At 43.9% G+C, this 27946-nt stretch overlaps 4 protein-coding genes across 8 annotated transcripts; 2 read left to right on the forward strand and 2 right to left on the reverse strand.

Annotated features, from left to right (window-relative positions):
- The first annotated feature begins 984 nt into the window (after positions 1–984).
- LOC121573869 (translation initiation factor eIF-2B subunit alpha) lies at positions 985–6226 on the forward strand. Of its 4 annotated transcripts, none has more exons than XM_041886231.1 (9): positions 985–1288; positions 1774–1875; positions 2083–2219; positions 4214–4330; positions 4495–4607; positions 4719–4787; positions 4878–4953; positions 5054–5179; positions 6027–6226. In XM_041886231.1, the coding sequence occupies exons 2-9, from the start codon at positions 1800–1802 to the stop codon at positions 6180–6182; spliced, it is 870 nt and encodes a 289-aa protein (XP_041742165.1). In that variant the 5' UTR covers positions 985–1288; positions 1774–1799; the 3' UTR covers positions 6183–6226. The 4 variants fall into 4 exon arrangements, with proteins under 4 accessions (XP_041742165.1, XP_041742163.1, XP_041742164.1 ...); XM_041886229.1 differs by having other exon boundaries at positions 985–1277; XM_041886230.1 differs by having other exon boundaries at positions 985–1277; positions 5054–5173.
- Positions 6227–6233: 7 nt separating this feature from the next.
- Positions 6234–10800, reverse strand: ddx55 (DEAD (Asp-Glu-Ala-Asp) box polypeptide 55). The gene is made up of 13 exons (XM_041886227.1): positions 10648–10800; positions 10463–10513; positions 10231–10317; positions 10009–10100; positions 9810–9872; positions 9205–9354; positions 8817–9006; positions 8292–8374; positions 8030–8161; positions 7738–7945; positions 7454–7622; positions 7017–7315; positions 6234–6777 (listed from the first exon to the last, which is right to left on the reverse strand). The coding sequence occupies exons 1-13, from the start codon at positions 10753–10755 to the stop codon at positions 6586–6588; spliced, it is 1824 nt and encodes a 607-aa protein (XP_041742161.1). The 5' UTR covers positions 10756–10800; the 3' UTR covers positions 6234–6585.
- Positions 10801–12099: 1299 nt separating this feature from the next.
- LOC121573870 (transmembrane emp24 domain-containing protein 2) lies at positions 12100–14986 on the reverse strand. 2 transcript variants are annotated; one of them, XM_041886234.2, is made up of 5 exons: positions 14639–14986; positions 13971–14163; positions 13512–13529; positions 13016–13123; positions 12100–12874 (listed from the first exon to the last, which is right to left on the reverse strand). In XM_041886234.2, exons 1-5 carry the CDS (start codon positions 14816–14818, stop codon positions 12750–12752), a joined length of 624 nt encoding a protein of 207 aa, XP_041742168.1. In that variant the 5' UTR covers positions 14819–14986; the 3' UTR covers positions 12100–12749. The 2 variants fall into 2 exon arrangements, with proteins under 2 accessions (XP_041742168.1, XP_041742169.1); XM_041886235.2 differs by lacking the exon at positions 13512–13529 and having other exon boundaries at positions 14639–14984.
- Positions 14987–15090: 104 nt separating this feature from the next.
- LOC121573868 (tyrosine-protein phosphatase non-receptor type 11-like) lies at positions 15091–25666 on the forward strand. Its single transcript, XM_041886228.2, has 16 exons — positions 15091–15311; positions 17245–17367; positions 17666–17860; positions 18006–18198; positions 18365–18484; positions 18632–18745; positions 19185–19281; positions 19535–19632; positions 19980–20138; positions 20311–20442; positions 20519–20673; positions 20783–20850; positions 21583–21734; positions 21897–22015; positions 22382–22488; positions 22593–25666. The coding sequence occupies exons 1-15, from the start codon at positions 15298–15300 to the stop codon at positions 22449–22451; spliced, it is 1809 nt and encodes a 602-aa protein (XP_041742162.2). The 5' UTR covers positions 15091–15297; the 3' UTR covers positions 22452–22488; positions 22593–25666.
- Positions 25667–27946: the final 2280 nt, after the last annotated feature.

The raw sequence follows: 27946 nt of genomic DNA on the forward strand, positions 1-27946 counted from the left end.
AGGAGGTCTAAGAGCAAGAGGAAGGAAGAGGGTGAACTTGAGTCGGTTAAAAATGGCAGAAAAAAGGGAGATGATTTGTTAAAGAAGAATGATAGAAAGTGTAAGCAGAGTGAGCTGTACACCGGATCAAAGATGAGGAGAAATGGAAGTGAATGAGAGCACAAAGTGATGTTAGGATATATAAGTTATCCCGTAAGAGCTTTTGTGCCGAATACATTACATTGTTACAGGTGTCAAGCTTATGGGCATGTGACAGCAGTGTGTAGGAGGGAGGTTCCTAGTTGTGAGAATTGTGCAGAAGGGCATGAGGCAAATGAATGTGTAGCATTGGGGAAAGTAGTGGTATGTGTTAATTGTAGGGGTGCCCATGGGGCTGGGAATCAGAATATCCTGTGTGAGAGAGGCAGGTTGAGGTTTCCAGGGTTAGAGTAGTGCAGAAGTTGTTGTATGGTGAGGCAGTGAAGAAAGTAGAGGAAGATGGGTCAAGGGTGAGGGATCCTGAGAGGAGTGGTGTGAGTAGTAGAACTGTACCAGTACAGAGGGATAGGCCAACAAGTGATATATGTTTCAGCAAGATTGGATTTTATATTTATAGCAATGGTTATCAACTGTACTGCAGGGATGGAACGTAAGTCACACAAAATGTAGGTTGTGGTGGCTGCTGCAGAGAGGTATTTGGGTGTGCGAGACTTGACGTCAGAAGAGTTACAGTGTGTGTTAAGTGGTGGTGTCCCATCCTTTCAGGCTGTTGGCCTGAGGTAGGATTAAATATATTTAAATAGTGGAGTAGGGTGGTGGGATTTTATTGAGTGTGTAGGGTTAGATTGTAGGGTATTCGTTTTTTATTTATTTTTCAAGCAAAGTATAAGGGAGTTATACTTCAGTGTAGTAGGTGGCGGTAATGCAACATTCATTGGATACCATCTGCCGTTAAACCTCATCGAAGAAGCAGAAGAAGCCTTCAAATAGTTTACGTCATCAGATTGCGACATGATGATGACAGATGACTGAAATGGTCAGAAATACGTCTAGAAAAAAAGATTTCGCATGGTTTATTCTCTGGTTTAACTGATACATGTGTTTTTAACGTGTGACTGCACTTTTGGCATCCTGCGAAGAAATAAGAAACCAACTTTCAACCTCGTAGATACTTCCATTTGCTGCCCAGTGCCCACTGCTGTCACTGACTAATCTTTGACTAAACGTCGATAATATAGCTAGCTAGCTACCGGTAGTTAGAATTCAGATGCAACAGTCCTCGAAAATGAACAAAGAAGGTAGGTAGTAGGTACGTGTATAACATACTGCTTTTGCATCTCTCATATTGAATGATTTGAACGTGTGTGTGAGAGAGAGAGAGAGCGAGAGGGGGGGATTGATCAGGCAATCAATCACATTTTATTTGTAAAATGTTTTTCATTTCTCATATTGAATGCTAAGGGGTCGATTTGAACGTGTGTGTGTGTGTGTGAGAGAGAGAGAGAGAGAGAGAGAGAGAGAGAGAGAGAGAGAGAGAGAGAGAGAGAGAGAGAGAGAGAGAGAGAGAGAGAGAGAGAGAGAGAGAGAGAGAGAGAGAGAGAGAGAGAGAGAGAGAGAGAGAGAGAGAGAGAGAGAGAGAGAGAGAGAGAGAGAGAGAGAGAGAGAGAGAGAGAGAGAGAGAGAAATATGAACCAACTGAACAGACAAACATAGCTATTGTCTTCATGAGTAGAGTACTACTGAGTTGGCTAGTCATTAGTGTGACCCAGGACTGCTCTCCCTCTCTCCTGTCAGAGTTGGTAGAGTACTTCAGGACCCAGATGAGGACAGACCCTGACATGGCTTCTGCTGTAGCAGCCATCCGCACCCTGCTGGAGTTCCTCAGACGAGACAAAGGTCTGACCACTCTCTCCTTTCTGCCTATTAGTCATACCGATGTCAAAATCATACCAAGCAAAATAGTGTATTTTTGTCATAGAAGTTTGGTATTTCATACTTTTATGACAGTTCCCTAAATTATTGAAGGGCCCATGATCTCCATAATTCGATCTCTGGATACAATCAGCCCCTCCATGTTACTCTGTTCCCTGCTCCCCCGTTCAGGTGAGACGATCCTGGGTCTGAGGGAGAGCCTGAAGTGGGCCACAGACTGTCTGACAGGTGTGGACTCCTCTGTAGCCGTGTCCTCTGGAGGGGAGCTGTTCCTTCGCTTCATCAGCCTCACATCACTGGAGCACCAGGTTAGGGCCATATACACTGATGTTCTGAAAGAACTGCAAAATATGGACCCCTACAAATCATCTGGGCTAGACATTCTGGACCCTTTCTTTCTAAAATTAGCCGCCAAAATTGTCGCAACCCCTATTACTAGCCTGTTCAACCTCTCTTTCGTAACGTCTGAGATCCCCAGAGATTGGGAAGCTGCCGCGGTCAAACAGTTCACTGACCATTTAGAATCCCAACGTACCTTCTCCGCTATGCAATCTGGTTTCCGAGCTGGTCATGGGTGCACCTCAGCCACGCTCAAGGTCCTAAACGATATTATAACCGCGATCGATAAGACAGTACTGTGCAGCAGTCTTCATCGACCTGGCCAAGGCTTTCGACTCTCAACCACCGCATTCTTATTGACAGACTAAATAGCCTTCGTTTCTCAAATGACTGCCTCGCCTGGTTCACCAACTACTTCTCAGATAGAGTTCAATGTGTCAAATCAGAGGGCCTGTTGTCTGGAGCTATGGCAGTCTCTATGGGGGTGCCACAGGGTTCAATTCTCGGGCCTACTCTTTTCTGTGTATATCAATGATGTCGCTCTTGCTGCTGGTGACTCTCAGATCCACCTCTACGCAGACGACACCATTTTGTATACATCTGGCCCTTCATTGGACACTGTGTTAACAAACCTCCAAACAAGCTTCAATGCCATACAACACTCCTTCCGTAGCCTCCAACTGCTCTTAAACACTAGTAAAACTAAATGCATGCTCTTCAATCGAACGCAGCTGGCACCCACCCACCCGACTAGAATCACTACTCTCGGCGGGTCTGACCTAGAGTATGTGGACAACTACAAATACCTAGGTGTCTGGTTAGACTGTAAACTATCCTTCCAGACTCACATTAAGCATCTCCAATCCAAAGTTAAATCTAGAATCGGCTTCCTATTTTGCAACAAAGCCTCCTTCACTCATGCTCCCAAACATGCCCTCGTAAAACTGACTATCCTACCGATCCTTGACTTCGGCGATGTCATTTACAAAATAGCCTCCAACACTCTACTCAGCAAATTGGATGTGGTCTATCACAGTGCCATCCGTTTTGTCACCAAAGCCCCATATACTACCCACCACTGTGACCTGTACGCTCTTGTTGGCTGGTCCTCACTACATATTCGTCGCCAAACCCACTGGCTCCAGGTCATCTATAAATCACTGCTAGGCAAATCCCCGCCTTATCTTAGCTCATTGGTCACCATTGCAACACCCACCTGTAGTATGCGCTCCAGGCCGCCATTCCTTCCAGTTCTCTGCTGCCAATGACTGGAACGAACTGCAAAAATCTCTGAAGCTGGAGACTCTTATCTCCCTCACTAACTTTAAGCATCAGTTGTTAGAGCACCTTACCGATCACTGCACCTGTACACAGCGCATCTGAAATTAGCCCACCCAACTACCTCATCCCCATATTATTATTTATTTTGCCCATTTGTACCCCAGTATCTCTATTTGCACATCATCTCTTGCACATCTATCATTCCAGTGTTAATACTAAATTGTAATTATTTTGCACTATGGCCTATTTATTGCCTTACCTCCATAACTTGCTACATTTGCACACACTGTATATATATTTTCTGTTGTATTTTTGACTTTGTTTTGTTTACCCCATATGTAACTCTGTTGTTTTTATTGCACTGCTTTGCTTTATCTTGGCCAGGTCGCAATTGTAAATGAGAACTTGTTCTCAACTGGCTTACCTGGTTAAATAAAGGTTAAATAAATAAATAAAAATTAACAGAAATACACACTCAGGTATTTCTGTCATGAAATAAAAACCAAGTATAAATACTTTCCATTCTATCCCCTCTAATTTTGTCATTCTATTGGAATTATACCACAAATTGAAAAAATGACTACACATGCCGCTACACACCCTCACCTCGGCAGAGGTCAGAGTTCTCTGAAGGCCTCACCCCCCCTGAAACCCTCCCTCCCCTTCATGTTGTTTGTCTCAGGACCTGGCGTGCTGTAAGAGGGTGATGGAGGAGAGAGGAGAGCTGTTCCTGGAGAAGATCTCTCTCTCCAGAACCAAGGTGGCCAAACTCTGCCACACCTTCATCAAAGACGGGGCGGTGAGTGAGTCACGGCGGCAGACATTTTCGGTCAAATTAATGAGCCATCTCCAGAGCCTAAGTTTGGCAAACTTGATTTTGATAGATACCAAAAATATACAATTCCAAGAATATTATAAGAAAGATGTATTTTTGAAGAACAAATCTCTTTCTTTCTCTCACAGAAAATCCTGACCCATTCCTCCTCCAGAGTAGTGCTGAGGGTGCTGGAGAAAGCTGCAGCCGAGAAGAAACGCTTCACCGTCTACGTCACAGAGTCCCAGCCAGACACAGCCGGGTGAGACAACACACACACACATTTCCAAAGCAAACAAGGATGGGGGAATCGAACACGTAAGATACACACACACAGTTTGTGTGACGTGTTGTTTGTCTGTGTCCTCACCAGGAAACAGATGGCTGATGCTCTGAGGAGACTCAACATTCCTGTGACCGTGGTCCTGGATGCTGCTGTGGGGTAAATACTGACTATACCAAACACTACCACTGCTTATCTGTCTTAAAAGGTTAAAGATGCATCTTCCTTTCTATATCTTTCCACCTACAGTTGTGTCCTGGAGAAGGTGGACCTGGTTATTGTAGGAGCAGAAGGAGTTGTTGAGAGTGGAGGCATCATCAACAAGGTGTGTTCTGGGAACCATAAACTCATAATAATAAAGTCAACCCTGTATTGTAGTATGTAGCAGTGTGCAAATGACAGTGTTGGTTGATCTGTCTGTACAGATTGGAACCTATCAGATGGCAGTGTGTTCCAAAGCCCACAACAAGCCCTTCTACGTGGTAGCGGAGAGCTTCAAGTTCGTCCGTCTCTACCCTCTTAACCAGCAGGATGTCCCAGACAGAGTTAAGGTGACAATTTACCATTCAGAGCCTGCAAGCAATATATACAGTGCCTTCAGAAAGTATTCACACCCCTTGACTTTTTCCACATTTTGTTGTTACAGCCTGAATTTAAATTGGGTTAATTAAATTGTTTAGTTTTTTTGTCACTGGCCTACAGACAATACTGCATAATGTCAAAATGGAATTATGTTTTTTGCATTTTTTACAAATGTATTCAAAATTAAAAGCTGGAATGTCTTGAATCAAAGAGTATTCAACCCAATTGTTATTTTACATTTTAGTCATTTAGCAGACGCTCTTATCCAGAGCGATTTACATGAGCAATTAGGGTTAAGTGCCTTGCTCAAGGGCACATCGACAAGCCTAAATAAGTTCACATAGTAAGTTGCATGGACTCACTGCAACATAAAATACATTTTGAACGACTACCTCATCTCTGTACCCCACACATACAATTATCTGTAAGGTCCCTCAGTCGAGCAGTGAATTTCAGACACAGATTCAACCACAAAGACCAGGGAGATTTTCCAATGCCTCGCAAAGAAGGGCACCTATTGGTAGATGGGTAGAAAAAAATACATTGAATGTGGAGTAAGTCAAGGGGTATGAATACATTCTGAAGGTACTCACTGTATGTTGTGCCATGGGCTGATTGGAGATATGCACATGCAATTCAAAATTATGTGCAAATCTCCCATTGACATTCGTGTGTGACTTATGATGATTGATAATGGCAATTTCTCAATTTTGGATTTGGCTCCATCTCATGGCGCTTCTATCTGAACTGTCATTCTATTTTCTCTCTGGTACTCTTCAGTACTGTCTAACCCATCTCTCTCTCCTCTCTGTGCAGTACAAAGCCGACACCCTGAGGACTGTGTCGGACCTGTCAGAGGAACACCCCATGATCGACTACACCCCTCCCTCCCTCATCACGCTCCTCTTCACAGACCTGGGGGTCCTCACCCCCTCTGCCGTCAGCGATGAACTCATCAAACTTTATTTATAACTGTGCCTTAAAACAAAACACTGCAATAAAAACACTCAAAGGGACACTGACTGGTGAATCAGTTTGTATCTTTATAGATTGTTAATTAGAAAATGATGTTGCACATAACTTTACACTGTATACATAAAACTTTCCTGAAAGGCGGTGAATCTCTCTGGTTCATAACAGAGTAATAGATGCAAAACAGTTGGCTCTATTTTAAGTGTATTCAACATTCAATGGGTGGTCCTGGCCTGCTTCTTAGTGTAACAGGCAGTGTTTCCCCTATGGTTGTTCTCTAGGCGGGGCATAAAGGCCCCCCTAAAATATAAAAAATGTTCTGTTTTTCCAGGGTCAACAGGGCTAGTTGGACAGCCTGACCTGCTGATAGAACATTGGGGAAAACACTGACCGGTGTGTTGTTTCATACGTCCTCCTCTCCCGCTGAGCTGGGTGGGTCCTCTGAGGGGCCTGTTGCTGTCTTCCTCTGGCTCTTTGGTCCTGCTGTCAACTGTTTCTCAAAGTCCTCCTCGCTGATCTGTCCCTTCTTCAATCTCTTCAGGAGACGAGTGTCTTTCAACAGCTCCTTCATGTCCTCATCGTCCATATCCGAGCCCTGAAGAGAACACGCACACACAAAGGGTTAATTAACAGTCATCTGATGTCCTACTTTCTTTCTGCATATGGGCCCTGCTCCCATGTTTAAAGATGTTCTGAAAGCATTTTAGGGCCCATTTCCTGGACTAAAAATGTATATATCAATGGGAAATCTCCATTGAAAGTGCATTTTAGTTCAGGACTAGGCTTAATCTGAGTCTGGAAAACCGTCCCTTAACGCTCTAAAAGACTAAATACCTCATCCCGGTTCCTCTTGGCAGCAGTCTTCCTCCTGCGGTCCTTCCTGTTCTTCTGTTTGGACCAGGCTTTGTTCTTATCGTTGTGTCTCTTGGGGGCAGCGGCCCTCTCCTCTCTCTTCACCTTCAACTCAATCAGCAGCTTCTGCCTCAGCTTCTCCCGCTGCTTGTCCTTGTAGCGGATGTTGTCTGTGTCTATGGTCGTTTCTATGAAGTCTGGGAAGTTCTTCCCTTTCAGCTCGGGCATCCTGGGCATGCGGAGGAGGGCGAAGCCACGGGCCAGCGCAACAAAGTCCAGATCTGACCAATGACAGGAGGAGGATGACATCATAAACATAATTCTCCTCAGACCATAGCATAAACAATCTAACAACACAATCGATCATTTTCATATTTGAGGGTCTGTACACAGGGAAGGTAAAAGGGATTTGTTCTGACCTTTGACCCTGAAGATGAGGCTGCACTCGTGTTTGGCGTAGGCCTGTACGGTGGAGACGAATGCCCTCATGCCCCTGTCGAACATGGCCCGGTCTGCCAGAGCCAGGGCCTTCACCTTGGGCAGAACATCCACCACGTCACTCACTGGGACCATCTGCTCCAGAGGACACTGTCAGGAGAAAGGGAGGGGCAGGTTGGTTTTAAATAGAGAGAGAGAGGGGCGGAGAGAGCGTGGAAGGCAAGCGAGATGGAGAGGGATGGAGAGGGAAACACAAAGGGCATACCTTCTGGTTGATGGACAGGAAGGTGACGTAAGATTCCTCCATGGGGAGCAGGAAGACCATGGCGTTGCCTTGGTTACCGATGCGTGCTGTCCGTCCACACCGGTGCACAAAGGCACTGGCACAACTAGGGGGGTCGTACTGCAATACCCAGTGGACTTCTGGGATATCAATGCCTCTGGCCATGACGTCAGTACACACCAGGATACCACTGAAACACAACGTTACGTTACAATGCAAAGGTCAAACCCATGCTCTCCTCAGCTGAGCTAACAGCAAGGGATAAAAGACTCACCCCTTTAGGCTCCTAAACTCTGAGAAGATCTTGTTGCGTTTGTGTTTCATCTTGCCGTGGATGCAGTGGATGGTGACGTTCTTAATCAGGGCCTCCAAGGCTCGGCCAAAGTACTCCACACACGCACACGTACTGAGGGAGAGAGAAAACACACAGTCTGCAGTGTTGATGAATATAGTCGGCCATTAAGTAGAATACTAGAGGTAGCTGTAGTCATGGTGAGACACTTTAACATGGAGAGCTGTGTAGGCAGGATACATACCTGAAGAACACCAGCTGTTTCTCATGTTTGTGTTGTCTAAGAAACGCTACCAGACTGTTAAACTTGTCCTCCGCTCTGCAGATCTGACAAACAAGAAATAACAGATAGAATCAGTCATGGTTAGTCTTTTTTCCTGTGTTTGTGTCTCCACTTAGACAGATGGTTTATAGACCATGAGTAATTTTATGGCACAGGCTGGGACAGAGAGCGAAACAGAGATAAGGATGCTCTCATAATGAGGCCTCTGAGAATGTGTCTCAGACTCCTTGAGAGAATGTTTCGGTCTTCCTGTTTTGTGCACAAACTGTTTATGTGGATTTTAACCTTTCTTGGAGTATGCAGCATTACTAGTTATTGTTTATGGTCCTCTCATGATAAATAATTACTTTTGGGAATTACGTAGATTACATTTTAGATTACATGTAGTTACATTTCAAAAAATAAAGTTGTGGTCTGCTTTATCCTTTGAATCCAGCATTTCCAAACTTGAACAACCTAAAATCCCCAACAGTGTATGTTACTCACTGTGTAGTAGTTGCAGAGCCTGGCTGGTGTTTTCTGGGTGCAGCTGGCGGCCACGCCCTTCTCCTTCACTGTGATGCGTACAGGGTTCCTGAGACCAGCTCTCACCAGCTTCTCCAGCTCCTGAGTCTGAGTGGCTGAAAACAGACCTGTACGACGCTGCTTAGGGAGGTACCCCAGGATAACATTCAGACTGGAGAGCGAGATAAAGGGAGGGAGAGAGTGAAGTACTTAAAGTGTACTGTGCTGTTGTACCTGACCTTAAAGCCAATGTCCAACAGCCTGGTGATTGTAATGTACTGTAGTAAATCATATTGTATTGGACATGTCCTTAATGTCCAATACTGTACTGTATTGCATAGTTGTAGTCTATTGTATTGCACTATAGTACCTGGCCTCAAAGCCCATATCCAGCAGGCGGTCAGCCTCATCCAGGACCAGGACCTCCAGAAACTTGACTGACAAGGCCAGGTCCAGACCGTCTGCCTTCCTCCTGAACATGTCCTCCAGACGGCCCGGGGTGGCGATCAATATGTTGGCCCTGGAAGAGACACCTCATTGATTTAGAATACTTAATTGTCAGTTAGGGAATCCAGTCCCACTTTAAACAAAGTACAACTTATAAAGGCTTTATATTGCATATATAAAGGACTCATAAGCACTAAATAAATGCTTCACAAATGATCTATAAGTGTGTGTCATACTCTGTAAATGGTGTATAAAGGGTGACATAACCATTCCTAATGTAGGGTGAATTGCCGCCAAATGTGACATAACGCTTCATGTTTATACATACTCTGACATACGCTTAGATTATTTGTGAAGCATTTATGTATGCTATATAAAGCCTTTATAAGTTGTACTTGATTTAACGTGGGACTGGAAATACTTTTGTATCTTTACAGGCTTGCTGTATGGCATCAGATCTGGAGATAAAAACAAGTGGCACAAAAAAGCTCCCATCTTTGTGTGAGATCAGAGGAAGAGCATATTTACCCCTGTTCCTTGAACTTCTCCACATCCTCAATGGGGTTGCTCCCTCCGATCAACAGAATCTGTCTGAAAGAGGAAGAGTTCAGGTCATAACAGGATTACAATATGAGTCTTGGAACAATTACAATTTTAGATCTGGAACAGAGCTTGCTGAACTGTATTCATGTCTCCGGTTTTATCTCTCCGCTGGCTGTCCTCCTACCTGAACTGAGGGAACTTCTGGAGGAACTGGCCCATCACCTCACTGATCTGCAGGGCCAGCTCTCTTGTTGGCGTGACAATCAGCGCACCAACCTGTGAAACATAACGTCTCACAGTTTAATACTGTATATCAAAAGTCAAAGTGACTCACAACCATACACATATACTCAAACGGTAACCATTGCAATAACAAGTCTAAGAAACGAAATAACCCAAACCTTACCTGCATTTTCTTCAGTTTGTCCTCTCGCTTTATAAGTATCTCTATGATGGGAATCACGAAGGCCAGTGTCTTTCCACTGCCAGTCACCTGCAACAGCAACGAGAAGATTTGTGTTGCTTATATCTTTCCCCCTCCAATAGTTAGCTACCTATGCAATCTGGTTCTGGAGAAATGCAGTACCAAAACATCCGAGTTACATGGTAAACAATAATGTGTGTCAAGTCATACTTACAGCCTCGGCAGCCACATCTTTATTTCGCATAAACAGTGGAATACAGGCAGACTGGAATATAAAAATATTGAAATTATTACTGTGGAGATTGAATTAGAGGAGCTAGTTAACTAGCAAGTTAGCATAGCATAGCTGGCTATGGCATGTGAGTGAAATAAACGAAAACTGTAAAGAAATGTTAATACCTGAACTGGTGTCATATGTGTAAATCCAAGCTCATCGAGCGTTTGCATAATACCGTCGTTAAGTTTAACGGGTAAACTATCCCATTTTCCTTCAGTTGTGTTTTCCATGTTGGAAATGCAGCCACAATCCACGCTGTACCGACTTCCTGTACATCGATGTTTACAGTCCGGCTGGAAATCGGAACATCTATGAATATTTGTACTGCCTGCGGCAGTTCATCATTCTGAATAATTTCAGTGATCTTTAGTCCCCAATAGTTGTAAAATATATATTTTTTTACCAATAAATAATACATGTCAAGAGATTAGACAAAAATAAAACACAAACAGCATCTTTTAAGAATATTGTATTTGTTTTATTAAACCTGGATCCACAGACAAGCATCTTTCTTTACATTTTTACAGGTACATGCTGCAGAACTTCATTGATGTACAGGAGTCACTTGACCTAATTTCTCCTCAGTAGTCACTCCAGTCTCACGTGATAGTTACATCTGAGCTTATCAGATCATGTAAAGTACAAAACTGAGGCATATTCAGTAAGACACAACATTTATGGTGTTTCAGATAGATATATAGTGTATAGATTATAGACAGGATAGGCCTACAATTAATCCTCTAGCGGAATGGAAAGCCATGTCCATTCTTATACATCAACATACCTATGTTCTGAATGTTGCACCACACTGAATATGCACCAGAAAATAAAAAATGGCTTACTGCCACATAAAGTAGAGCTCCCAACCTTCCCCACCCCAAACTACAACCAGTCCCCCAAAAAAATGTTGAAGCAACCACCTCACCTCACCTCAGCAATCATAACATAGTAGTGCGGCAGGTAGCTTAGTGGGTAAGAGCGTTGTGCCAGTAACCGAAAGGTCGCTGGTTCTAATCCCCGAGCCGACTAGGTGAAAAATCTGTCGATGTGCCCTTGAGCAAGGCACTTAACCCTAATTGCTCCTGTAAGTCGCTCTGGATAAGAGCATCTGCTAAATGACATAAAATAAAAATAGTTTCAGCCCCCTGCCCACACTCAATATAATCTATTACAGTGTTCTTCATTCCTGATTCTGGGCAACTATTGGGGTCCGGGGCTTTGTGCCATCGCAGCTCTAACACACCTGAATCAACTAATCCAGGGTTAAATTATTAATTGATTAGTTGCATCAGGTGTGTTAGTGATGAGCTAGAATAAACCCTGCACACCCAGTGGATCCCCAGGGCCAGGTTTGAGTAAACGCTGACCGACTATAACCCATCTGTGGTAAAATGGGAGTAGAAAGGTTATCCCTGCACTGCCCCTGTGTACACATTCAGAAGGATTATGTGTCATGGATCTATAACTCAAATGCAAAAAGAGCAAAAACATCTGCTTCCCAGACAATAAAACTCCTTCAGATATTCAGGGATCTTTAGCAGGATGCAACATTCAGAAAGTTGCTGATAGAAATATGATATTTGGACACAATTCTTTATTCTACATAACAGAAGCATGTCGGTTCTGCACAATACATTTCTACGTGAACGTTCTGTGATATTTCACTCTCCTGAACAAGCCCCAAGTGTCTCACCTTGAGCTGATGCATACTTTATATCAACTACTTCATCATATCAATTGCAAAGGGGTCCAAACAATGGGTCAAATAAGGGATACATTCTTGCATAAACATCAGTGTGCATCTCGCAAATGCCGGTCCTGGTTTTGTTACTTTATACAGCCCATCCACTGACTATAGACAGACAGACAACCTCCTTGGCTAGTGCATGGCTAGTAGTTGCAGTTGACCAAGCTGCGTGGAGTAATCCATAACAAATAATTTGCTCCCGCAGCGATGAGAAAATAAATCAAACTTGACATCATCAACCCTATGATCTTTGAAAGGCCTAGAGTTCAAAACACATACAACAGTAACAAGCACATGAATATGGAAATAACAAGTGGTAACAGGGTAAAACATTTTTAAAAAAACAAAGGGATCCAATTTGTACTCAGACTTTTACTGAAATCTGCCAAGAGTCTTATTTCCAAGGTGTGACTGTTTTGCTGTCTCTGTGCTGAGATAACAGTGCAACAGGAAGTCACAGTGGGAAGGTTGGAGGTGTTACACAACTCGGCGCACTTCGAAGAACCTCTTCAGGTAGTAGATCTGTCCCAGAGTCATGGCCACCAGGACCAGGGCTTCGAAGAACGACCAGAGAACCACCCTGCTGTTTGTGTTGTCATTGACTGGATGGAAAGAAAACAGAAAACAATGACTAATAAGTTCAAGACCAACTGTCAGCACTAAACACTGCAGCACACGCAACATAACAATGAAGTTCTTAACTAGTCTACTCTGACACTTATTTCACGTGCAGTGTAACTCACTGGCTCTGTGTATCCTTTCCCGGACCTCCATGTACTCCTGCTCATGCTTGACAGCCGTCATGGCAACCGCCAGCTCGTTGATCATCTCCTCCAGCTTGTTCTGGTGGGCTGGAACAGAACACACAACCAACCAATTAGGATCATCGTAGAATCCACAACATTCTACTGAAAATTACATGCATATTAGAGTAAACAATGAAGACACACAACTTCCAAACAAAGTTGTGTTTTGTCAATTAAAACACTCTGCAAAACAACATTACTAGTCTCTGTCTTGGATGTCTCAAATCATGCACACAACATATTCCTGCATCTATAAATTGTGAGGGGTTATTTCAGACACGTTTTCCTCACATCATTCCCAGGCAACATGTACTAATGTAACTAAGTGGTGATTCGTGAACATTAGATTGCACTGGAAAACTCATTCAACTCAGATTAGAGGAAACCGAATGCATTTGGGCAAACATAGTTCCAGGCGAGGCGTGAATCCTACCATCCCAACTCTCTCCACCTGGGTGAAGCGAAAGACAGTCAAACCCAGTCAAAAGGATGAAGAGAAAGAGAACAATAGAACCATAAAGAAAAGAGGAATAGTATGTGAAAACAGAAATGTGATCATCCGTTATAGCAATTGACAAATATGAAGAATAGAGCTTAAAAGTAGACTCAGCGATATGATGTAGATGCAGAAAGTAAACAGCATAGTAGGTCAATTTCCGCAAAAACTAAAAGTATTGAAACGCGAGGCTCAACTTCTCTGCTGTTTTGGTGCCCTGGCTACCACGCTGTCATCAGCAGGAAGCGAACCCGTGCACATGCGCAGATACTGTGTGTGACTGTGTGAGAGCAAAGTCATACATCTCGCTCATCTCAATATCTGCGGTGCTGCACACAGCAGTGTCATTTCGCTGATTCTACCTTTAATTCACACACACACACAACTAAAGCTTACCTTCAGTCTCCATGTCCTGTCCCTTGGGTGCCTCTCCAATGTCAATAGTGAACATGACGATCTTGGGTGTCATGGTGGACATCTTGTTGCTGAAGCAGAACTTGTAGGTCCCATCCATGTGAGCTGCCACGGAGTACTTTCCACTGGACTCTCGGTCTCCTTTGTAGATCTGCTTGCCATCAGGTCCTGTTATCTACATATTAGACAATATCATACAAATATTAGACACCTCATGTTGCAACATAGTTGTGGTGTGCTAGCGCTCTAATCAAGATTTTAAAAATTGTCTGGACCGTTTTTGCAAAATATTTCATTCAGTGGTTGGGGAATTGGGGCGGTCTGCACCACATGGTAGCAAACATCTTACCTACTTGTGAAATCCCTTAAAAATATGGATCTAATTTGTATGACTACAATTCTCAACTATCTGCTGGTGAATGCATAATGTGGTGGAGCAGTACCTATAGTCGGCTGTCAAAGAAATGTGGATGACCTGTTTCAAGTTATGTGACACTGACAGCTGTTAGGAATGGCAGCGAGTAGCTAGCTAACTAACAATTATTCCTGTATAACGTTAGCTAGCGACATTAGCCATCTCGCTGGCCACTCCCCACCATCTTTGCGCAAGTGAACCCAAATCAATCACAAAAGCACAAATTCCATCTCACCTCAACGTCAATGTCCAAAAAGCCCCCCTCAGCAACTTCAAACATCAGGCCCATCTTGGTTCCCGAGTTAACCCGCTCATGGAAGCACTCATCTGCATGAGCGTCTATGCTAACGAAGTAGCCGGACGCTGTTGCGGACATGAACCCAAGAAGAACAACGATCTCTGAAGCCGTGAACATGCTTAGATTTTAGCTAGCGTTACGTGACAATTGTAGATTCTCTGTGTACCAGCGATTTCAAATATCCCCTAAAATTGCACATGTATCGCAGCAGGAGCCTCAGAACAAGCTATAGAGGATATTTTGTAAACTTCCTAGCTAGCTTCGGTGAGACTGCCACGTAAGGATTTAAACGGGATAAAGCGAGGGTCAAATTTAGTCAGCGCTATGCGATTGAATTTTTTTTTGTGTGTCGCATGTCTGGTGACGTTTCAACAATCGACTCGCTCTCAGAAGTCTCCGGGCTGAGGCCTATGGACTTTTTGTTGCTGTTAAAATTTCCAATCGATGTCAATGTTTTTGTGCCCGTTTTGAGCGGAGTCTGGACCTTACGAGGCATTTTCGCTGGGAGTAGACTGCGGAAGAAACGCACAATAGTTGGAAAAGCCAGCTAGTTGTAGGAACTAACGCAAGCGCGAGGAAACAAGGCTTGAAAAAATATGACATCTCGGAGGTAAGGACTGATCATGGAAACCAATCTGATGGAAACTAGGTAGACAACTAACTAGCCTGTCGGCTAACATTAGCCTAGAACTGTTTACATTTTCGAGATAATCCCAATGATGATGATAATGATGATGATGATGAATACATTCATGTGATCGTCAGTTAACGACCTAAAACAAATCGTATTTGACAAGGATGTGCATTGTCCGTGTTTTCGAGTCAGCAACATTAGGTTAACTAGTAACTAACGTTAGTATGTAGTAGCTAGCAAGCTAGGTTCTTTATTGGGCAATGGGCATCCGTGAAATTGAAGCCCACAATGCAGTTACCTTTGAATGCTGTGTGTGAGCTATTCACAAGCTATCTGCCCATAACATGCGCCGTTCACGATTTTTGGAGACGTGTTTAGTTATCAATTATAAATATGAATGCTTAGCTAACAATTGCTAACAAGACAATCTAGCTAGCTAACTAGCTACCATTGGGGGAAGGGACCTAGCTGTCAGTTCCAGCTGAGAAGCCTAGGGGGTTCAATGCATCTGGTTCAGTTTGGGCGACAGGCTTGTATACTATTTAGAAAGAAACCAACCTCAACATACTCAGTAAATGGATACTGACTTCAATTGTTCAGTGTCTCTCACTGTACACGTGATTTTTCCTGATTAATGAGGATTTCCTGATAATTCTCACATCATCCTTTAGTCGTACATCACTGACTTTGACCCTCCCCCAAATCAATATCTTCTTTCTTCTGATTTGCATTGTTGTGCCCATGACATCTCTGAGTACAAGTTCTACAGCTGTACCATTGAAAGCATCTTGACTGGCTGCATCACTGCTTGGAGGGTGGTGCTGACGGGCTGAGCTCCCTGCCATCCAGGACCTCTATATCAGGCGGTGTGAAAGGAAGGCTGGAAAATTGTTAGACTCCGACAACCCAAGCCATAGACTGTTCTCTCTGCTTCTGCACGCCAAGCAGTACCGGGTGCATCGAGTCTGACACCAACAGGCTCCTGAACAGCTTCTATCCCCAAGCCATAATACTGCTAAATAGCTTACAAAATGGCTACATGGACTATCTGAGTTGACCTTTTTATTTGTATTCTTTTATTTTTATTTTTTTGCATTGTCTCTATGCACATCCACAGGGCCCTACACACTCACAGGGCCCTACACACACCGATACTCCAACACACACATAAACACTCACTCCATCATTTGCTCACACACACATCATATGCACATACATTTATACTGGCTCTACACACACCCACTCACATATAATCATCATATACACTGCTGCTACTCTGTTTATCATATATCCTGATGCCTAGTCACCATACCCTCATACATATCTACCTCTATCGATCCAGTATCCCTGCACATTGTAAATATGGTACTGGAACTGACCCTGTATATACTATGCTTGCTTACTTGTTCGTGTTCTTATTTTTATATCTCATGTGTTTTTGTTTTACCTTGTTATTTTTAGTGTTAAGTTGTTATTGATTACTGCATTGTTGGGATTGGAGCTTACAAGAAAGGAATGTCACTGTACTTGTGCTTGTGACATTAAAACTTGAAACTACACACCATTATATTCAGGCCACATATGTTCTCTAGGCTGCCAGTGATCCCTGTGATTTATGACTGCTTGTTATCTCCCCAAGGGTAAGTCGAGGGCCCTGAACGCAGCTGGGAAGATGACTCACTGGCATTTACAATAGAGTTATGATGAAATCCAAATGAAACTATAGACAGGACAAGGACAGCTACCTTGTTGTGAAAGCTGGTCATGGCTGTGGTGTGTTCCATGAGTCTGTTGTGGCTGGAAATATTTATTTGTATTTAAGCTGTGTAGCCTATTACTCCAAATGCAGTTAGCTAAGCTAGTTGACCTGTGATGTTGCTGGTGATGATGATGTTGTTGTGGTGTTTAGGTGGTTCCACCCCAACATCACAGGGGTGGAGGCTGAGAACCTGCTGTTAACCCGGGGGGTGGACGGGAGCTTCCTAGCCCGACCCAGCAAGAGCAACCCTGGAGACTTCACCCTCTCTGTCAGGTGAGTTATTGTAGCACCAGATCACCAGACAATGGAGCTACCGTAGGCTGGGTTCACACTGATATTTTAGAAAGAAATAGCTATGGGGCCTATTTAGTTTAGTTAGGCCTACAGCATACAAGTAAACAAGAAAACACTTTCCCAATTTATACTCTATCCTTTCCCTTTATTATAAAGGATTAGGCCAACTGAAGATTATAGTTCACCACCGACTGGTTACCAGACTGTTTCAGTTTTAGATGGGGGGTGTGTTTTTTAATATTTCATTTTTCTCTCAATCCTGTGTTCCACTGGGCAGGCGTAACGGCGCGGTCACCCACATTAAGATCCAGAACACGGGGGACTACTATGACTTGTACGGGGGGGAGAAGTTCGCCACCCTGGCTGAGCTGGTTCAGTACTACATGGAGCACCACGGCCAACTCAAGGAGAAGAACGGCGACGTCATCGAGCTCAAATACCCCCTCAACTGTGCTGACCCCACCTCTGAGAGGTGAGCCCTAACACTGACACAACACGGGTGTTTGTCTGTACCTCTCTAGCCTGAGTGTCAGTCCGTCTCTGCTTTAGCCACCAATCCAGTGGATTTGATGGCTATGTCAGTAGAGTTCTATAAACCGTGTGTGTGTCTCCCCCAGGTGGTTCCATGGGCACCTGTCAGGCCGGGAGGCTGAGAAGCTGCTGACGGAGAAGGGAAAGAACGGTAGTTTCCTGGTCAGAGAGAGCCAGAGCCACCCCGGAGACTTCGTTCTGTCCGTCCGCACCGGCGACGACAAGACGGACAGCAGTGACAACAAGCCCAAGGTCACACACGTCATGATCCGCTGCCAGGTAATTAATTCACTTTTTTTGTCATTTTTTTCTAAAGATGTGACTTAAGACCACGGATACACTACATGATGTTTAAAATAGTCAAAGAGCCTCTCGCATATCTCTGTGGGTGAAACGACGGTCCACATAGTGTGATCAAGGTTGTGTTGTTGTGTGTGTTTCTCAGCATGACCTGAAGTATGACGTGGGTGGAGGAGAGAAGTTTGACTCTCTGACAGACCTGGTGGAGCACTATAAGAAGAACCCCATGGTGGAGACACTGGGCACAGTGCTGCAACTCAAACAGGTAGCTCTTCAGCCTGCTGTCTCTCTGTTGTCAGAAAGCTAGATATCATTACCCTGATCTTGATCATTTAGGCCCTTTAAGTCTTTCCGAAACTTTAATAATCCATAGATTTATTGTGTTTCTAAACTTGTATATGTCTCTCCCCAGCCCCTGAACACCACGCGTATCAACGCAGCAGAGATCGAGAGCAGAGTGAGAGAGCTCAGTAAACTGGCCGAGGCCACGGACAAGGTCAAACAGGGCTTCTGGGAAGAGTTTGAGGTAAGACACGCGCCATTGCGTTGAATTTATTTTATTTAATGTAGTGTTGTTCTTATGTCAGGAAAAGTTTTTATACTGTTGTACATCTTCAAGCTACATTCTCACATGTCATCTGTCTTTCTCCCGATAACCTAGCCACGCTACACATCTGAATAAATCAAATCGATTAAAACAAAACGTTGGATACATTTTAAAGGGATACTTCAGGATGTTTGCAATGAAGCCCTTTATCTACTTCCCCAGAGTCAGATGAACCCGTGGATACAATTTGTATGTCTCTGCGTGCAGTTTGAAGGAAGTTGCTAACTAACGCTAGTGCAATTGCTAAATAACATTAGCGAAATGACTGGAGGTCTATGGGTATCTGCTAGCAGATACCCATAGACAGCAGATACCCATAGACTTTTAACAAGTAACCCGTTTCCTCTGTCCTGCCCAGACTTTGCAGCAGCAGGAGTGTAAGCTGCTCTACAGCCGTAAGGAGGGGCAGAGAGCTGAAAACAAGAACAAGAACCGATACAAGAACATCCTGCCCTGTGAGAACACACACACATCCTGCCCTATCAAATATCACAACTGACTGACCACCCTGTTGTGTAAGTATGCAGAGCCTGGATATTAGTCTGATTTTAATCCTGACTCTCTCTCTCTCTCTCTCTCTCTCTCTCTCTCTCTCTCTCTCTCTCTCTCTCTCTCTCTCTCTCTCTCTCTCTCTCTCCTCTCTCCTCTCTCCTCTCTCCTCTCTCCTCTCTCCTCTCTCTCCTCTCTCTCCTCTCTCTCTCTCTCTAGTTGATCACACTCGTGTGGTGCTGAATGATGGGGATGGATCTGAGGCTGGCTCGGACTATATTAACGCCAATCTCATCATGGTAGTAAATGACATCATGGTAAACTCACTTCATCCTCAGGACACACACACCTGTCAGACACACATTATGGGAGCAAAATGACATCATGGTAAACTCCATACACTTACATTCAGCTCTATTTCAAACATAGTCTGCAATTTCCTGTATGTGACAGCTCTACAAGATGCAAATTATTATGCAAGCTTACTGTTACAGTTTGTGCCGTGTCTTGTTTTTTTATTTTCATTCATTGAGTGTGTGACGTGAACTGCTAAGACAACCGCTGTCTGTTACTCATCTTGCAATGTACTTACATCTGCTTTCCTCTACACACTACTACATCCAGCGCCTGTCTCTGTGGAACTCCGTGTTCTTTCTCTCTCTAGCCAGAGTTGGAGTTGAAGTGTAACAGCACCAAGCTGAAGAAGTCGTACATCGCCACACAGGGCTGTCTACAGTACACCATCAGTGACTTCTGGAGGATGGTCTTCCAGGAGAACTCCCGGGTCATCGTCATGACTACCAAGGAGGTAGAGCGGGGAAAGGTAACTGGCTGACTGCTGTTGTGGTTCTCCATTTCAAGCATCTCTGAAAACCAGGAGAGCTGCTTCATAGGTTTCAGTGAACTGCTGCTGTATTTGTATTTATTATGGATCCCCATTCGCTGCTTTGGAGCAGAAGTATGCACGTCAATTGAGATGCTTTGTCTCCCCACAGAGTAAGTGTGTGAAGTACTGGCCAGACATGTCGGCTCTGAAGGAGTATGGAATCATGCGTGTCCGCAACGTCAAAGAGACGTCTGCTCACGACTACATCCTGCGAGAACTCAAACTGTCCATGGTCGGACAGGTAAGAGGAGGGACTGTTTTTTGTTGTTGTTGTTTTTTTAAGTGTGTCCTTATCAGTGTGTGTGTGTGTGTTTCAGGGTAACACAGAGCGGACAGTGTGGCAGTACCATTTCAGAGCGTGGCCGGACCATGGTGTCCCTACAGACCCCGGCGGTGTTCTGGACTTCCTAGAGGAGGTCAACCTCAAACAGGAGAGCATTCTAGAGGCTGGGCCCATAGTGGTGCACTGCAGGTACACACACACACACACACACACACACACACACACACACACACACACACACACAGAGATACAGTTGTGTGTACTGTTGCCCTCTAATTCACTCCCTCTCTCTCTCCAGTGCTGGTATCGGGCGAACAGGAACGTTCATAGTGATTGACATCCTCATTGATGTCATCAGGGAAAAAGGTGAGTGCAAATACTTAATCTATTTGTGCTACATGAGATCGTCTCCATAAAGAAAGCTTCTGCTTTGTTCAGACCCCAAGGGTATCTGTGTCTACAGTCTAACCTCTTCTGTCTCTGTAGGAGTGGACTGTGACATAGACGTTCCTAGTCTAACCTCTTCTGTCTCTGTAGGAGTGGACTGTGACATAGACGTTCCTAGTCTAACCTCTTCTGTCTCTGTAGGAGTGGACTGTGACATAGACGTTCCTAGTCTAACCTCTTCTGTCTCTGTAGGAGTGGACTGTGACATAGACGTTCCTAGTCTAACCTCTTCTGTCTCTGTAGGAGTGGACTGTGACATAGACGTTCCTAGTCTAACCTCTTCTGTCTCTGTAGGAGTGGACTGTGACATAGACGTTCCTAGTCTAACCTCTTCTGTCTCTGTAGGAGTGGACTGTGACATAGACGTTCCTAGTCTAACCTCTTCTGTCTCTGTAGGAGTGGACTGTGACATAGACGTTCCTAGTCTAACCTCTTCTGTCTCTGTAGGAGTGGACTGTGACATAGACGTTCCTAGTCTAACCTCTTCTGTCTCTGTAGGAGTGGACTGTGACATAGACGTTCCTAGTCTAACCTCTTCTGTCTCTGTAGGAGTGGACTGTGACATAGACGTTCCTAGTCTAACCTCTTCTGTCTCTGTAGGAGTGGACTGTGACATAGACGTTCCTAGTCTAACCTCTTCTGTCTCTGTAGGAGTGGACTGTGACATAGACGTTCCTAAGAGCATCCAGATGGTTCGTTCCCAGCGGTCTGGGATGGTTCAGACTGAGGCCCAGTACAGGTTCATCTACATGGCAGTCCAGCACTACATAGAGACACTACAGAGACGCATAGAGGAGGAACAGGTCTGTCTGTCTGTGTCTGTCTGTGTCTCTCTCTGTGTCCGTGTTTGTCTGTGTGTGTCCGTGTGTGTGTGTCCCTGGGTGTATGTGTCCGTGTGTGTAAATAAGAGTGGTTGTGAAAGTCTGTTTCTAACATCCATCCTTCCTTCCTCCTCTCTTTAACAGAAGAGTAAGATAAAGGGGAGGGAGTACACCAACATTAAGTATTCTCTGTCTGACCTGACTGGTGGAGACCAGCTGCAGAGCCCTCTGCCTCCCTGCACCCCCACCCCCACCTGTGCAGAGTGAGTACCTACCAACTAGCAGCTACTACACGGAGTATACACCAAAACAAGAACACCTGCTCTTTCCATGACATAGACTGACCAGGTGAATCCAGGTGACAGCTATGATCCCTTATTGATGTCACTTCAATCAGTGTAGATGAAGGGGAGGAGACAGGTTAAAGAAGGATGTTTAAGCCTTGAGACAATTGAGACTTGGATTGTGTATGTGTGCTATTCAGAAGTCAAAAGGGGGGTGCAACTCAATATTAGGAAGGTGTTCCTAATCTTTGGTATACTCAGTGTATAATTAAACTAGCGCTCAGCTAGTCAGTTTCAGTTGAGAAATACCTTGGCTGATGTGTTTCCCTCTGTGTGTGTGTATAGAATGAGGGAGGACTGCTCCAGAGTGTATGAGAACGTTGGTCTGATGCAGCAGCAGAAGAGCTACAGATGAGATTGAATTTATGACCCCAACGATGTCCCAGTCCCAGGTAACTACAGGAACTATGTCTTGAGTTCATGTTGTGGTTGGACCTTTTGGGACTGTTTATTTTTTGTAAACGACCTGACATCTCCTTCCCTTTGCCTCTCCCAGGAATGTACGTTTTTTTGCCGCACCTGAACGTCTGAGACGTGATCACAATTACTACAATGAAAAGAAGAAAATGTAAAATTACGAAAAACAAAAATCTGAGAGAGGTCTACGAGAGAACCGAGATTAACGGAGGGGTTTTTGTTCCCTCTCTCCTCCTCTTCCTCATCCCCCTCTCTCTCCAGGAACAGTTGCCGTCTAGTCCCCTCATAAACCACTGTGATTATCTGGAGAGCCCTAACGAGCTTAATAACCTAATTTAATAACAAGCCTAAATCCCTAAACTAAAGCTCAGCCTGAGTTTAGACCTGTCTCAGACCAGACCCAGGCTGAGACTAGCAGCACGCTGCTCACCAGAGGGAGAACAACCTAGCTAACCTGTTGTGTTTGTCTTTGTTCCACTCTCTCTCCCTTTTTTGCCATTCATTATTTGTGTATTTTTTTCTTATTAACCAAAAGAAAGAAACACATAGCTACTTTGTCTATTGTGAGCTAGTGAGATGAGTGAGCCCTTCTCAGAGTTGGGGAAAAAAGGCCTGTGCCAAAAACCAAAATGGTTTCATCGAACGTCTCAGTGGTATCAGTGGTCTCCCTCTGCCCGGTTAAACCATTTTCTGAGAAAAAAGGGATATTTCCAGTGGTAATATAGAGTGTTGTGTTTTCTGTTACTGAAGGAAGAATTCTGGGTATTGTAGTCTCTAACTTCCCAGTGGATTACTATTCAGTATGTTGGAGAGGATATTGGTTTAGCCTTTTTAAAGACATTTTATACTTTTTAAATGTTTTTTTTATTTCATGTTTTTGTTGACATGTTTTTTGTTGTTGCCACAGTATGTGGTACTCAGTCTCCCTTAGTTACCATTCCTCACACCGATGTCCTTAACGCAGCATTCCCATAGCAAAGTAACGGCTACAGCCCAAGCCTTGTACCCTGGGGGGAGATGTTGGCTAGAACTCCGTTTCCCAGGGTGCCTTGTGGTCCCACTAAGCACTAATGTGGGGTCTGAGGGTAGTTGGTAGTTTCTGGAGGTGAGGTGGGGTAGCCTCGCCCCATACTGTATGTAAGTCCTGTTATGACAACAAATGTTAGAAGAGTTGTCTACAGCACAGACAGTAGGGGATGAGGCTAGAGGTTGGGTGCTTCCTCCCAGGCTCTTCTGTGTCAAAGTTATTATGGAAACTGTTTCTGAGTTTCTGGGGTAACTTGTTGTTTATTCCAGTCCAACAGGCTGCCCCAAAAAAGTTGTTCATATTTTTTTATTTTCTAAACAAACATCATAATGATACTATTACATTTTGTGCTTCTTCTGTTCTTTTTAAAGATGAATGCCTGCTGTGTACTTTTTGAAGCACCACATGAACTTAATTTTCTCTGTTTCGAGAAGCTACCGCACATTTTGTTATCTCTGGCAATTTTAGTATTAATTGTTGTGGTTGTCATGGAAACTACAGGCCCACTGTTGGTTGGCTGCATTTGGTCAAGGACACACAGTTGGAGTCCGTTGCAAATTCCTTTGTTCTACATTGGTGTTTCACGGTTGAATGTGCAGTTTTCAGTCTCTGTTTATTATTTTGCTAGGTGCATCACACTAAACCACATTACTTTCTTGGTCTGTTGTCCATATGGAAATAAGTGCTTATCATCTACTACAGTATTCTGGAAAGGGTTGTTTCCAGGTTAATGATGATGATACAGTAATTGAATATATAATGTGTTTTGTATGTACTTTATCATGGTAATAATCTATCTACCCACTTAATCTCATATCTAACATAACGTTAGCTTTTTCGCCAACACAACCCTTCCATTCTACACATGATTACTGCTTAAAGCGCTTTGTCTTTGTTTGGCATTGCACCTTATTCCCAATGTAGTGCTATGCACACTTTTTGTCCAGAGCCTTATGAGGACAGAAGTATTTATATATATATATATATATATATATATTAGGGAATAGGGTGCCATTTCAGATCAGCCCTTTGTGTAACGCAGGTAGGGTTGAGGAGGAAGTTGTCCTGGTCTTTATGTCCAGGGTTACGTTCTCATTTTCCCAACTTTTTCTCCGAAGTGTGCACTTGTTCACTCCCCCTCGTGATTGAAAAACTATTGGATTGGTCGATGTAAGTTTGCCATCCTTAGCAACGAGGGAGGACTAGAACATTCCTTTTCTCAGCCTCTCTGGGGCTCCAGGTTACCCGTAACTACTGATCTAGGATCAGCTGTGCTGGGAAACACTTTAGATCGGTGTCTTCATCCTTTTCTGGGGTATCAGAGCAGTTGTTGTTTTTCTGAATGGTTTGTTTGTTTCTCTGCTGGGTGGAGACCCTCCATTGACTGAGTAAGGGGATCCTTAGTACCACTGTATGTAGTGTGCCCTTTCATTGTCTGTGTGTGTTTGTTTGTCGAACACTAGTCTGTGGCATGCTTCTGGTGTTTTATGTATCGTGGTGTGTTAGGATTCGTATGCGTGTGTGTGTGTGTGTGTGTGTGTGTGAGAGAAAAAGAGGGTGTGAGTGTGTCCAGAGAATACTGCTGTTTCAGCTGCCTGCTCCTCAATGCCTGGTCTTCTCTTCTGAATTCTGTTGTTGTTTTCCTCTGATCATGAAGAAACTGATTCTTCTCTTGTTTCCTGTCTGTTTCTGTCACATAAAGCATTTACATGCATAGATGTGCCTCCCTATGCATATGTATTATACAGTATGTTTTGGTTATACTCTGTTTGACAAACCTGTGCTCTTCAGTCTCGCCTCCATACTTAAATACCTAACGACCTGAAAACACTTTGTCAACCGGACAGCATAAAAAACTTTTTTTTTTTTTTATCAATGCAAACAAACAAGACAAATTATATTTTTTAACTTGTATATTGTACAAGGAGAATGTACTTGCTAAACATATCTAATTGCCAATAAGATATACTGTCTGTGTAATAATCCAGTAGCTCTCTACCCCGTGTCATGGAGTTGGAGCTTTCTCACAAAGGTTTAGAGGTTTATCGTATTGTATTTCAATGCAGGTAACCATGGTAACTTCTTGATAACAATAATAAACGGCAAGCTCATGCCTCAAACAGTCACCCTCCTGTTGTTATTGGCAGGTCACTCCAATGAATAGAATGTCACCTGATAGTTACACACTGCATTGTCAGTCAGTTACACACTGATCAAAGAGTTAAAGCCCTCAAGCTTCAGGATGTCGTTCTAGGTTGGACTCATTTCTACAGGACCATGCAGCCATGTTGATGAAGCCCCCTGCTGAGTGGCAGCGTAGTGCTTTAATTAAAGAAATAGCACCTTGATGCTAAAGCATGTTGGCTTTTAATAAAAATAAAAAATAATAAAAACCTGCCAGCACTGTTGAGCAATCATTGAACTTGAGGCGTGCCCAGAACCAGGACTGTGTGTGTTTGGTTTTACTATCCTTGTGGGGACCAGAAGTCTTAACAAGGAAAATGTCAGCACATTTCACCAGTCCCTACAAGGAAAATGGCTATTTTAGGCTTAGGGGTTAGGGTTACAGTTAGGGTTAGGGAAAGTCAACCTGGTCTCCTAGACTAGTCGTAACATAGTAAACATAAATCTGGGACACTCAAATTAGTATGATATATTACGTTGATGACCAATCCATCTTTCCTCTCTTCCAGTCTGAGGGCAGTAGTGTGTTGTACCCTCAGTAACAATAGTAATAAAAGTAATACAAATATAAATGCAACAATTTCAATGATTTTACTGAGTTACAGGTCATATAAGGAAATCAATCAATTGAAATAAATCTATTAGGCCCTAATCTATGGATTTCAAATGACTGGGCAGGGATGTAGCCATGGGTGGACCTGGGAGGGAATAGGCCCACCCACTGGGGAGCCAGGCCCAGCCAATCAGAATGAGTGTTTCCCCACGAAAGGGCTTTATTACAGACAGAATATGTTCCCCCCACCCCCCACAGGTGAAGAAGCTGGATGTGGAGGTCCTGGGCAGGCGTGGTTACACGTTGTCTGCGGTTGTGAAGCTGGTTGGGTGTACTGCCAAATTCTCTAAAACAACGTTGGAGGCAGCTTATGGTAGAGAAATTAACATGCAATTCTCTGGCAACAGTTTTGGTGGACATTCCTGCAGTCAGCATACCAATTGCACACTCCCTCAAAACTTGAGACATCTGTGGCATTGTGTTGTGTGACAAAACTGCACATTTTTTAATTGTCTTGTATTGTCCCCAGCACAAGGTGCACCTGTGTAATGATCATGCTGCTTAGTCTGCTTCTTGATATGCCACACCTGTCAGGTGGATGGATTATCTTGGCAAAGGAGAAATGCTCACCAACATTGATATAAACAAATTTGTGCACCAAATTTGAGAGAAATAAGCTTTTTGTGCGTATGGAACATTTCTGGGATACTTTACATGTTGCGTTTATATTTTTGTTCAGTGTAAAATGATGGGAACTTACGTTGTTCTCTGTGTCGGATCCTGTCCCTCCTGCTCCTGGTTCTGCTGAAGCCTCGGAGGCCCAGGAACCTCCCACTAGTACCGCCGCCTGTTCCCATATTTGGGAACGTTCTGCAGCTGAGAGCTGGATAAGGTAAGAAAAAAGGGATGCGCACTCACTTTAAAAATATATATATTGTGGATGTTCATAGTCATTTAGCAGATGCTCTTATCCAGAGCGACTTACATTAGTGACCGCAAAACTTTTCATACCGGTCCCCCATGGGAATCGAACCCACAGCCCTGGCATTGCAAGCGCCATGCTCTATCAACTGTGCCACACGGGACTTAGGACTTCAGGTTATAACTCAGTGAGCTAACACAGTCTCTACTGTATAGTTTTTTTTTGCTTTTGGGAGTGTATGGTGTACGTCTGTACCTGGGCTGGAGGCCTGCCGTGGTGTGCCATGGTCTACAGGTGGTACGATACAGGAGCCCCTGGTGACTAAAGCTGTAGACTTCGCTGGACGCAACATTTCTCAGATTCAACGTTTTCAATGTTTTCTTCTGAAGTGGATATTTGGTGAATTATATTATCCATGTATCTCTATGAACACTTACGTAGTGTAGTCTTATTTAGTCATTCATTAGGCCTTTTATGTATCAATCTCTGTGTAGGTCTATGACACCTTCCCACTGCTGCGGTGGCTGCCCCTTCACTTCCAGAAAGTGCTTGACAACTACAGAGCTCTGAAGAAACACACCATGGAAATAGTGGAACAGCACAACCACACACACACCCGGAGAGGCGTGAGACGTCACAGACACGCACGCACAAATTCATTGACCTTTAGCGTTCAACATGTATGGTCATGAATTTGCCATTAATCCTTCAGCTGTTATTAACCCTCTGACTCTCTTCCTCCCTCCA

Source organism: Coregonus clupeaformis, chromosome 9, assembly GCF_020615455.1.
Source record: "Coregonus clupeaformis isolate EN_2021a chromosome 9, ASM2061545v1, whole genome shotgun sequence".
NCBI lineage: Eukaryota > Metazoa > Chordata > Actinopteri > Salmoniformes > Salmonidae > Coregonus > Coregonus clupeaformis.